Source organism: Orcinus orca, chromosome 10 (assembly GCF_937001465.1).
Source record: "Orcinus orca chromosome 10, mOrcOrc1.1, whole genome shotgun sequence".
NCBI lineage: Eukaryota > Metazoa > Chordata > Mammalia > Artiodactyla > Delphinidae > Orcinus > Orcinus orca.
In genome coordinates, this window is record NC_064568.1 from 48,884,054 (window position 1) to 48,896,928 (window position 12,875).

At 42.0% G+C, this 12,875-nt stretch overlaps 1 protein-coding gene across 3 annotated transcripts in view; it reads right to left on the bottom strand.

Annotated features, from left to right (window-relative positions):
- Window positions 1-5,252: 5,252 nt before the first annotated feature.
- STAC (SH3 and cysteine rich domain) overlaps window positions 5,253-12,875 on the bottom strand; it is a 99,726-nt gene continuing 92,103 nt past the window's right edge. For all 3 annotated transcript variants that reach the window (XM_033402197.2, XM_033402196.2, XM_004277924.3), the window contains one exon: window positions 5,253-6,639. In XM_033402197.2, the coding sequence (XP_033258088.1) occupies window positions 6,541-6,639 (99 nt within the window). In that variant the 3' untranslated portion in view covers window positions 5,253-6,540. The remainder of the gene's footprint in view (window positions 6,640-12,875) is intronic.

The following is a 12,875-nucleotide window of genomic DNA, read 5'->3' on the forward strand; positions in this document are numbered from 1 at the left end:
AAGAGCTGATTTCTCAGCAGAAACTCTACAAGCCAGAAGGGAGAGGCACGATATATTTAAAGTGATGAAAGGAAAGAAACTACGTCCAAGATTACTGTACCCGGTAAGGATCTCATTCAGATTCAACAGACAAATCAAAAGCCTTACAGACAAGCAAAAGCTAAGAGAATTCAGCACCACCAAACCAGCTCTACAACAAATGCTAAAGGAACTTCTTTAAGTAGGAAACACAAGAGAAGAAAAGGACCTACAGAAACAAACCCAAAACAATTAAGAAAATGGTCATAGGAACATACATATTGATAACAACCTTAAATGTGAATGGATTAAATGCTCCAACCGAAAGACACAGGCTTGCTGAATGGATACAAAAACAAGACCCGTATATACGCTGTCTACAAGAAACCCACTTCAGACCTAGGGACACATACAGACTGAAAGTGAGGGGATGGAAAAAGATATTCCATGCAAATGGAAATCAAAAGAAAGCTGGAGTAGCAATTCTCATATCAGATAAAATGAACTTTAAAATAAAGAATTTTACAAGAGACAAGGCAGGACACTACATAATGATCAAGGGATCAATCCAAGAAGAAGATATAACGATTATACACATATATGCACCCAACATAGGAGCACCTCAATACATAAGGCAAATGCTAACAGCTATAAAAAAGGAAATCGACAGTAACACAATAATAGTGGGGGACTTTAACACCTCACTTACACCAATGGACAGATCATCCAAACAGAAAATAAATAAGGAAACACAAGCTTTAAATGACACAGTAGACCAGATAGAGATTTAATTGATATTTATAGGACATTCCTTCTGAAAACTGCAGATTACACTTTCTTCTCAAGTGCACACGGAACATTCTCCAGGATAGATCACATCTTGGGTCACAAATCAAGCCTCAGTAAATCAAAGAAAACTGAAATCACATCAATCATCTTTTCTGACCACAACACTATGAGATTAGAAATAAATTACAGGGAAAAAACCATAAAACCCACAAACACATGGAGGCTAAACAATACATTACTAAATAACCAAGAGATCACTGAAGAAATCAAAGAGGAGATAAAAAAAATACCTAGAGACAAATGATAGCGAAAATACGATGACCCAAAACCTATGGGATTCAGCAAAAGCAATTCTAAGAAGGAAGTTTATAGCAATACAATCCTACCTCAAGAAACAAGAACAATCTAAAATAAACAATCTAAGCTTGCACCTAAAGGAACTAGAGAAAGAAGAACAAACAAAACCTAAAGTTAGCAGAAGGAAAGAAATCATAAAGATCAGAGCAGAAATAAATGAAATAGAAACAAAGAAAACAAGAGCAAAGCAATAAAACTAAAAGCTGGTTCTTTGAGAAGATAAACAAAATTGATAAACCATTAGCTAGACTCATCAAGAAAAAAACTGAAAGCATTTCCTCTAAGATCAGGAACAAGACAAAGATGTCCACTCTTGCCACTATTATTCAACATAGCTTTGGAATTCCTAGCCATGGCAATCAGAGAAGAAAAAGAAATAAAAGGAATACAAATTGGAAAAAGAAGTAAAACTGTCACTGTTTGCAAATGACATGATACTATACATAGAGAGTCCTAAAGATGCCACCAGAAAACTACTAGAGCTAATCAATGAATGTGGTAAAGTAGCAGGATACAAAATTAATGCACAGAAATTTCTTGCTTTCCTATACACTAACAATGAAAGACCAGAAAGAGAAATTAATGAAACAATCCCATTCACCACTGCAACAAAGAGAACCTAGGAATAAACCTACCTAAGGAGGTAAAAGACCTGTATGCAGAAAACTATAAGACACTGATGAAAGAAATTGAAGATGGCACAAACAGATGGAGAGATATACCGTGTTCTTACATTGGAAGAATCAATGTTGTGAAAATGACTATACTACCCAAAGCAATCTACAGGTTTGATGCAATCCCTATCAAATTACCAATGGCATTTTTTACAGAACTAGAACAAAGAAATCTTAAAATTTGTATGGAGACAGAAAAGACCCTGAATAGCCAAAGCAATCTTGAGGGAAACAGGGCTGGAGGAATCAGACTCCCTGACTTCAGACTACACTACAAAGCTATAGTAATCAAGACAATATGGTACTGGCACAAAAACAGAAATGTAGATCAATGGAACAGGATAGAAAGCCCAGAGATAAACCCACACACCTATGGTAAACTAATCTATGACAAAGGAGGCAAGGATATACAATGGAGAAAAGACAGTTTCTTCAATAAGTGGTGCTGGGAAAAATGGACAGCTACATGTATAAGAATGAAATTAGAACACTCCCTAACATCATACACAAAAAAAAACTCAAAATGGATTAAAGATCTAAATGTAAGACTGGACACTACCAAACTTTTAGAGGAAAACATAGGAAGAACACTCTTTGATATAAATCACAGCAAGATCATTTTTTGACCCACCTCCTAGAGTAATGGAAATAAAAACAAAAATAAACAATTGAGACCTAATGAAACTTAAAAGCTTTTGCACAGCAAAGGAAACTATAAATAAGATGAAAAGACAACACTTGGAATGGGAGAAAACATTTGCAAATGAATCAATGGACAAAGAATTAACCTCCAAAATATATAAATAGCTCATGCAGCTCAATGTTAAAAAAACAAACCCAATCAAAAAATGGGCAGAAGACCTAAATAGACATTTCTCCAAAGAAGACATACAGATGGCCAAGAGGCAAATGAAAAGCTGCTCAACATCACTAATTATTAGAGAAATGCAAATCAAAACTACAGTGAGGTATCACCTCACACCAGTTAGAATGGGCATCATCAGAAAATCTACAAACAACAAATGCTGGAGAGGGTGTGGAGAAAAGGGAACCCTCTTGCACTGTTAGTGGGAATGTAAATTGACACAGCAACTATGGAGAACAGTATGGAGGTTCCTTAAAAAACTAAAAATAGGGGGCTTCCCTGGTGGCGCAGTGGTTGAGAGTCCGCCTGCCGATGCAGGGGACACGGGTTCGTGCCCCGGTCTGGGAGGATCCCACATGCCGCGGAGCGGCTGGGCCCGTGAGCCATGGCCGCTGAGCCTGTGCGTCCGGAGCCTGTGCTCCGCAACGGGAGAGGCCACAGCAGTGAGAGGCCCGCGTAATGCAAAAAAAAAAAAAAAACTAAAAATAGAATTCCCATATGATCCATGCTCCCCAGTGTTCACTGCAGCACTATTTACAATAGCCAGGTCATGGAAGCAACCTAAATTCCTGTCAACAGGTGAATGGATAAAGATGTAGTATATATACACAATGGAATATTACTCAGCCATGAAAAGGAACGAAATTGGGTTATTTGTAGAGACGTGGATGGACCTAGAGACCGTCATACAGAGTGAAGTAAGTTAGAAAGAGAAAAACAAATATCGTATGTTAATGCACATACGTGGAATCTAGAAAAATGGTACAGAAGGAACTGGTTTGCAAGGCAGAAATAGAGACACAGATGTAGAGAACAAACATATGGACACCAACGGGGGAAAGTTGGGGGGAGTGGGATGAACTGGGAGATTGGGATTGACATAGATAGACTAATATGTATAAAACAGATAACTAATAAGAAACTGCTGTATAAAGATTTAAAAAAAAAAAAGACTCTGGTAGGTCATAGCAATCTTTGTCCTTGCCGTTTCCGCAGACAGGCAGGAGGAGAAACAGAGTGATGGCTCCTAAAATCTGTGTGTGTACGTGTGTTTGCGTGTGTGTGTGTGTGTGTGTGTGTGTGTGTGTGTGTGTGTGTGTATAAAAGCATCCATGGCAATCTGTGTTGTAAGGAACATCTTGTTTTTTCTCTGATTATCTGCATGACTCCAGATCTTTAAGGAGCACTAGGCATCTTGCATTTGGAGTGTTAACCTCCTGCCAATACTTGATGTTTGCAAAAACTTATGGGCCACATTGTGCAGAAAAGTTTTTTTTCTCCTTTCTAACGCTGGCTCAAATTACAAAGTCCCTGTTCCAGTTATCTATTTTTGTGTAACAAATTACTCCCAAACTTAGTGACTTAAAAAACATATTTATCTTGCTCATAAATCTTACACTTGGGCATGGCTCAGCCAGATGATTGCTGCTCTGTGATGTCTGCGTTGTTCTCAGCTGCAGAAATGTGTGGTCTCACACTGGTTTCTCTCCAGCATTGTGGCCTCAGCGTAGATAAACTCACATGGCGGCTCAGGGTTCCAAGGGGGGAGTGTTCCAAGAGATCAAGGCAGAAGCTTCAGGGAGTTTTTTTCACCTAGCCACGGATATCATGGAGAATCACTTCTGCTGCAGTCTACTGGCCACATAAGACCAGCACAGATTCAATGTGGGAGGGGCCTAAACAAAGTCAAGAATGTCAGGAAGCAGGGATCATTGAGGGGATCACCTTGGAGCCTGGCTACCGTAGCCTCTTTCTGTTCAACTTTGAAAGGAAAACTGATTTTTAAAAAAAAATTAATTTATTGATTTTTGCTGTGTTGGGTCTTCGTTTCTTGTGCGAGGGCTTTCTCTAGTTGTGGCAAGCGGGGGCCACTCTTCATCGTGGTGCACGGGCCTCTCACTATCGCGGCCTCTCTTGTTGCGGAGCACAGGCTCAGACGCGCAGGCTCAGTAGTTGTGGCTCACGGGCCTAGTTGTTCCGCAGCATATGGGATCCTCCCAGACCAGGGCTCGAACCCGTGTCCCCTGCATTAGCAGGCAGATTCTCAACGACTGCACCACCAGAGAAGCCCAAAACTGAGTTTTTAAAATGCAGATTAAATTTGCATAGGATGTAACAAAACTGTACCCAAAAGCTTTAGTGGATATTCCAACAGAAAGAAGAGATCAGGACACATGTTTTCTATGCTCTTTCCAGCCATTGTGTTGTCTTTATTAAATGGAATATTGAATTAGAGGCAAAGAGTGTTTGTATTCTGGTGTTCCATTTTATGGAATGGCAGTCATGTTATCCACCCTGGCTCTCAAAGAATCCATCTTGATTCTGTACACTCAGTTTTGCATGTTGTATCAGAGAGGGAGGAAATTCTGGATGCTGGCTTTAAAATGAGAGTAAGGCATCCACACTACTGTGAAACCAGCAGCCATCCCGTCTCAGCTCCCAACTTCACACTGAGCAGTAACAAAAGAAATAAACGGAGACTAATGATGCTTTGGTTTGGGAAATAATGCTTACATGCACAGGATGCATCCACTTAAGTCTTTTAAAAACCAATTGTTCTAATGATTTTATTGCTCCGTAACAAAATAAACCAAACCGACATTAATTCGAAGGTCATTGTGAATTGAAGTTTAACTGCATTAATGACTGATAAGATGCAAGTTTGAATGCTAGGAGGAGGCTTCAGGAGGAAGGCATCACAGTATATTGCATTCTTGTAAACATTAGTACAAATACAGAGTAATAGAGATTCCTCTAGTTGATGCTAAACAGGCCCCAAGTTCCTCTGTTTTCAGAGGGATGAAGCATTAAGGATTATTTTCCACTTTATATCTGCTGGGGCATAATATTCTGCCCTAAAGAAGAAAGGATTCCTATTTGGCTACTTTTCTCCTAAGATGCTGTTTTTGGTTCTCCTCCATGTTTCTGGTTCCCTGCGAGGTGGGCTCAAACTCCCTTCAAAAGGGAGTCCTACAGGATGGCAGGAGGGGAAACCGTCCCCAGACAGAGGATGTCAAATGAAGATGAAGCACTCATGGAGACTTTTTTCCACACTTGCTTCCCCAGCTCCATCTCCTTGGGGAAAGGACTTCATAATTGAAAGGGCTGTATAATCGTAAATAACTAAGAGCTCTTTGCCCCACCTTACCCCACTGGGCCCACTGTTTCCTTCCATGTCTCGTATCCTGCCTCCGTCACCTTTGTCAGTAACTAGAGTAGCCGGAGGGACTGCCTGACAGCAATTTTGGGGCAGATCAGGTCTTTGCAGTTGGTGCCACATCAACTTATCCCTCACATCTAACGCAGGCCACCAGGACTTATTCGGAGGCCAGAGAGACAGCTCGATCACAGTGAGGGGCTTGTGGGGAGTACTGGGGGCTAGGAAGTAGGGCTTCCTGATGCTCTGCAGAGAGACTGCTGGGGGCTTAGATGTGATGATGCTGATTGGTCGGTACTGGGGACAAAGGTCTGGAACCAGAATCACACTTGGCTACGTGGATCTGAGCCTCAACTGGGGCCACTCCACAGACTGGAGCATCCTCCAGCGGGTCAACTGACACCACATGGACAGGGAGGGAGTTGAGTCCTGGGGGATGGCGGTGGTTACTCGGCTCTGCTGGCCGACTCTCTCAGCCTCACCCCCACCTTTGGGCAGCCTGGATGTGCTGTGGGATGCGCCTCCTGCCTTGCGGCTGTTCCCCCACAGTCTCAGATTCTTGAGTCTTGTCTCACTGTTTCCTGGGTGGCGGGTCAGCGCGGCAGCCCCTCTGGGTTAACACAGTGTGAGGTGAGGCATCACCGCAGTTTGCCGACTGCAAAAGGAGGAGGGGCCAGCAATCAGATGTCTTCTAGAACGTCGAAGGGGACCAGACCTCTCTTCTTTCCACTGAGGACTCTGATAAAGCCGTCTTGTTCTTCTTCAGAAGTCACACAGATCTGGAAAAAAGGAAGAAAAAAAGAAACGTGTCAATGGGAAAGAAGCTGGAGCCCGCAGCTTGAATCACCGCTGGTTGAAGTCAGTGGAGCACCAAATTGGAAAAGGGAGACTGGTTTAGGGAAACCGTGGCTCGGGGAGAAAAATATTTGATAAGAAATTAAGCAGCACCCTGGGTTTGGAACTAGGTCCAGGCGTTGAATGTCTTCTGAGATTCAGCTTTACGAATGAGGATCAGTAAAGCAGGATTGATGATTCTGTGTCCCCCTGAAGAGCCCTATGAGGACAGAATGAGATAATGCTTATCACAGAGCCTAGCATGCGGCACGCAATGAGTCCTCAATATATTATTTTAAAATCCAAAATAATGGCTACCATTTAGCAGGCTCCTGTCATATGCCTGGAAGTTTATACATATAATGTCAGGAAGTCAAAGGAAGCTATTTCATTCTTGGTCACAAGAAAATAGATGCTATCATCTTGCATATTCCAGAGTAAGACCACCTATGCTGGACTTAAAAAAGGAGATGGTTAAAATCCATTTGGGTATTTTGTCATTCACCACTAACAACAGGCCATTGAAGGGCGTGTAAGGGTGGCTGTGGCCAGCTGTAAATGAGAAGCAGTTCTGAAGGGCTGTCAGCGTGCTGTGAGTTTCTCCTGCTGAACCTGCTTCCAAGGGTGGTGAGTTTTGTCTTTGGTTGGACTGCCTAGAAACAGAGCCTGCGACAGGAATCCCTGTGCAAGTGACTTGCTGTGGGAGTGCTCTCGGGAGGTGGGATATGAGGGAAGCAGGATGGGGCAGGAGAAGGAGCTGGCAAGGGTGTGGTCTCAGCTGGAGGTGAACCTCAGCCTGATCCCACAGCGGGCGCCGTAGCGTTAACTGTGTCATAGGATTGACCCACTTTCAAGCAAGGGGTCTGGCATTTTGGACCCCACATTAGTCCTTGGTCACTGGCTGCTGACCTGCGGAGTGAGAGCGTAACTCTGGTGAGGCAGCTTTTGTTCCACCAAGGGGTATTCGCTGGAAAAGGGGAAGCTATGAGTTGTTAGTCACTGACATAGCAACTGGAAGATGCGTGCACACGCCTAGTGAAGGGGATGTAGGCAGGGCACCAACAGAAACCAATAGAGCGGGTTCTTCTTTTACACAGAATAAGGAGCTTTGTGATTAAGTATTAGGATACTTAAAGAGCTTGATTTGTGACTCCTGAGGCTTGGGGCACACAATGGACTGGTATCTGATTCATGTTTCAGAAATCTACCACCTGCCAGTTAAGTGCCCCTCTTGGCTCAGTTCCATTTTAGTCCTATCTGGCTAAAGTCCTTCAGTCTAACCCACTTCCGGGAGCGCATATGCTAATAATGTCTAAGGTTTCCCCCTGCATTGCCTCCAAGCTCGTTAACATTTAAATATGCTGCCACTTATAGCAAAAGAACAGTCATTTTATTTAAAAAGATTTCTTGCCTAGCATTCTAAGACTCAGTTTTCCCCTCAAAATACCTGTGAAAAGATAGGGAGTTGGAGGTGGGGAAGAAATGTCAAAATACTGAACGCCCAGACTGACAGCCATTCCAGAAGCTGAAATTTCCATAAGACCTTTGGAGCTGAGCTCAACTGATGACAGAAGCAAGTTGTGCTGCTGGACCAAGGATAAATCTACCAGCCTAAAAGATGACGCAGACCTTGTTGGTTGATATCAACAGTCATTACTGCCCCCTTCCCATGCAGCAGAGTCCGGACTTTTGTTCTGTTGTCTATCCTTAACCCTGCAGGACTCAGGTAAATCCTAATTGGTCCAAGTCTGTTTCTACCCTCCTTGCTAATGAGTCTTAGTGGTTCCTATGGGACTCAGTTCCAGCCAATGAAACAGGATGGAATATCTGCTCGGAAACTTCTGGGAAGAGTTGCTTTCCTCTTAAAAGAGATGCACTAGGAAGAAAATCTCTTTCTTTTTCTGGCAAGGATTCCTGGAGTGGCTGCAGCCATCTGTGACCACTAGGGGAGGTGGCTAACATTTCAAGCATAGCAGAACAGAGGGGTGGAGGAATCTAGATCCCTCTCCGATCATGGGATCAAGCTGCGGAATTACGAATACAAGAACTGCCCTGTATCCAGACATCTTATTATATGAGTAAAATATACCTTTTGCAGTTGACTCAATTGGAGTTTTGTGACTTGAGATACGTATTAGTTCACTTCTGCTGTCATAAATTACCAGAAATTAGTGGCTTTCAACAACACAATCTATTATATCACAGTTCTCTAAATCCTATGGCTGGTGGGCTTGGCCAGTTTTCTCTGCTCTGGGTTTCACAAGGCCAATACCAGGGAGTCAGTAGGGTCCTATTCCTTTCTTTCTCTTCTATTTCTCTAGGAGAGAATCCAATTCCAGGCTCATTTAGGTTGTTGCTAAATTCAGTTACTTGTAGTTGTAGGACTGAGGTCCCTGTTTCCTTGCTGGCTGTCAGCCAAGGGTCCTTCTCAGCTTCTAGAAGCCACCTGAATTCCCTGACTTGTGGCCCCTTCCTACAGCTTCAAATCCAACAAGGGTGGGTTGAGTCCTTCTCACACTTAATCTCTTTCTGACCTGCCCTTCTGCCTCATCTCTCTTCTGCCCTCTTTTGCTGCATCTCTCTTTCTCCAGCCAGCTACATTTCACTGCTTTTAAGGGCACAAATGATTAGATTTGGCCAATGTAGACAATCCAGGCTATCTCCCTGTCATGTGGTCCATAACCTGCAATATAATCACATCTGCAAATTTGCTTTTACATAGGAAACAAATCCAAACAAATCTGAATTTGTTTCCTATGGTGGCTATAACAAATTACCATAAATTTTGTAGATTTAAACAACACAAATTTATTATCTTGCAGTCTTGGAGATCAGAGTCCCCAAATCAGGGTGTCATTAGGTCTGTGCTCCTTCCAGAGGATCTAAGAGAGAATCTGTTTCCTTACCTTCAGCTTCTAGAGGCCACCTGCATTCCTTGGCTCATGGTCCCTTCCTGCATCTTCAAAGCCAGCAGCACAGCATCTTCAAATCCCTCTCTTTCTTCCTCTCTACTTCTACTGTCACATCTCCTCTGACTAGGACCCTCCTGTCTGCCTCTTATAAGGACCCCTGTGATTACATTAGGTTTACGTGGGAACCTACTTAACTTAAAGAAAACCTGCTGTAGAGGAAAGCGGGCTGATTGAGAAGAAAATACTACAAGGAAATAAACACTAAATTAAGATCAATGTTAGAAGTGATGAAAGCCTGAATCAAACTTCAGAAAATTAAAGTGAAGTGCGGGACTATCTTGAAACATTCTCCTAGGAAGAAGTGAAGTGATAAAGTGGGAAGCAATAAAGAGATTAAAACCATAAGGGAAATATGATAAAACAGAGATGATTCAACTGAAGCATTATTAAGTTCCTGAAGGAAGAAGCATTAAGATCAAAAGGCAAAGGACCAACTGGGGGAAACGTTGGCCACACATGATAGATCAGGTGCAAATATTTTTAAAGGATAGAAAACTTTTTCAGTAGTGTAAGAAAACAAGAAAGTACACAGATTATTCATAAAAGAAATACAAATGTGTTAAAATTTCAACCTCTCTAAGCATCCAGGAAATGAGGATTAACATGAAATATTATTCACTTATCAAAACAACAGATATCATTTTGTATGATATACAAATATGTAAAAAATAGTAATGTTCAGTTCTGGCGAGGATGTGGTAACCTGAATATCTTCATAAACAGCTGATGTGGGTGTAAACTGGCACAAATGTTTGGGAGGCAATTTGGCAGTATGTATCAAGAACTGTAAAAACTGTTTATCTGTTTTCCTGTAAATTCTAAAGCATATCCTAAAGAAGTAATCAGAGTTATAAAAAACAATCTAGGTTTAGAGGTGTTCATTGCAGTTATCCATAATAATTTTTTAAAAGCTCTGAATATCCAATCATAGAGGAAAACGTAATACATTCTTGTACACCTACACTAGGGGTTGGAAAATTTTTTCTGTAAAGGACTAAATAGGAAACATTTGCAGGCCACGTGGTCTCCACTGCAATGACTCAACCCAGCTGTTGCGGTGTGAAAGCAGCCGCAGGCAATGCAGGCAATACATAGATGAATGAGTGCAGCAGTGTTCTAATAAACTTTACTTTAAAAACAGGGCCAGACTGATCCATTGGTTATAGTTTCCCAACCTCAGATCTACATGATGATATGTTATACAACTGCTAAACCATGTGTGTTTTTTTTTTTTTTTTTTTTTTTTTGCAGTACGCAGGCCTCTCACCGCTGTGGCCTCTCCCGCTGCAGAGCACGGAAGCACAGGCTCAGAGGCCATGGCTCACGGGCCCAGCCGCTCCACGGCATGTGGGATCTTCCCGGACCGGGGCAAGAACCTGTGTCCCCTGCATCGGCAGGCGGACTCTCAACCACTGCGCCACCAGGGAAGCCCAAACCATGTGTTTTGATAAACATTTAGTAACTAAGTTTAAAAAACAGTTGGGAAACTAAATATAATATGATATCAAAATAAGAATTAGAAGAAAAGTCTGGTGGGAAATAACATAAAAGTAATTATGTCGATTGATGGCTGAATTACCTGTGATCTTTATTTTCTTCTTTGTAATTTTTGAGGATATTTTCCAAATTTTCTCCACAATAAAAGCATTTTAGTTTTATTAATCTAAAAATGATTTATCCATTTTTCTTTAAAGCTTTTACAGAACACAAGAATCAATTAAAATAGTTCTCTAGGGATGACAGAACTATGGATGAATTAAAACATAGTTTTATGGTGTTTAAGTTGATTTAATAAGGATAGTTTTTAAATTTCAAAAATGAAGAAAACATACTCGTGTCCATGCAAACTCTAGGTGTGTTCACAACAAAAAGATAACTTAATTCTATCTGCAGCAAAAGTTCTGTGAAAAAATAATGTAATAATTGTGAGACAAATTAACCCCAGAGGCAGAAATTTCATCAAAGAAATGCATTACATTTGTTTTCAGGATTTAATTTCTTCTACTTCCCTGCTAATGACCATTTGTCTCTTTATATTTTTAGAGTTTAAATATCATGCTATTTTCTGATGTTTACTAGGTAATTTTAGGTGGCACTGGCCACTGTAGATGGATTTCCCAGTTAGGCTTTTCTCTGAATGATGACGGCAGCAAGGGTAATGACCCCGTTCAGCACCCACGGTGGTCAGGCACTGTGCTGACGCTTTACACAGGTGATTCACCTCCATGTCAAGAGAGCGATGCTACTATGCCAATTTTACAGATGAGAACATTGACTTTCAGGGATGACTTTGTCAAAATCACACAGGATATAGATCCATTTCTGTATGATAACTGGAATCTGTGTTTTGCTACTACATTAGACTCCCCTCAATCAACAAGCATGTTTTGAATTTTTATACGTAAAATAATTTAAGACACTAAAGTGGAGACAAATTTAAAATTTCTTCTCAATAATAGATTTTTAAAATGGAATTTTCTTTCAGGGGGCTGATATTTTCCAAAAATTGGTACACACATTGATGACAAAGATCGAAAATAGAGATTTGTATAGGAGTAAAGAGATCTCAGTGCCTTTTGTTGACCCATATGTAATTGGAAATAAAAATGCCTTTAGGGTTTCCCTGGTGGCGCAGTGGCTGAGAGTCCGCCTACCGATGCAGGGGACACGGGTTTGTGCCCTGGTCTGGGAAACTCCCACGTGCCGCGGAGCGGCTGAGCCCGTGAGCCATGTCCGCTGAGCCTGCGCATCTGGAGCCTGTGCTTCGCAACGGGAGAGGCCACAACAGTGAGAAGCCCGAGTACCACAAAAAAATTAAAAAAATAATGCCTTCAGTTGCCAAAGAACTACTATAGGGCTTAAAAGTGAAAAATGGAAATGAAGGTCATTCTCAAATCTTAGCTTTGATCGGAGCACCTGGGACGTCTGTAAAAAAAGGCTGATTCCCTGCCTTTGCCCTGAAAGTTTCTGCTTCAGCAGGTGTGGGATGGAGTTAGAAATCTGCATTTTCAGGGACTTCCCTGGTGGCACAGTGGTTAAGAATCCGCCTGCCAATGCAGGGGACACGGGTTCAAGCCCTGAACTGGGAGGGTCCCACATGCCGTGGAGCAACTAAGCCTGTGCACCACTACTTCTGAGCCTGCGCTTTAGGGCCTGTGAGCCACAACTACTGAGCCCGCGGGCTGCAACTACTGAAGCCCGTGAGCCTA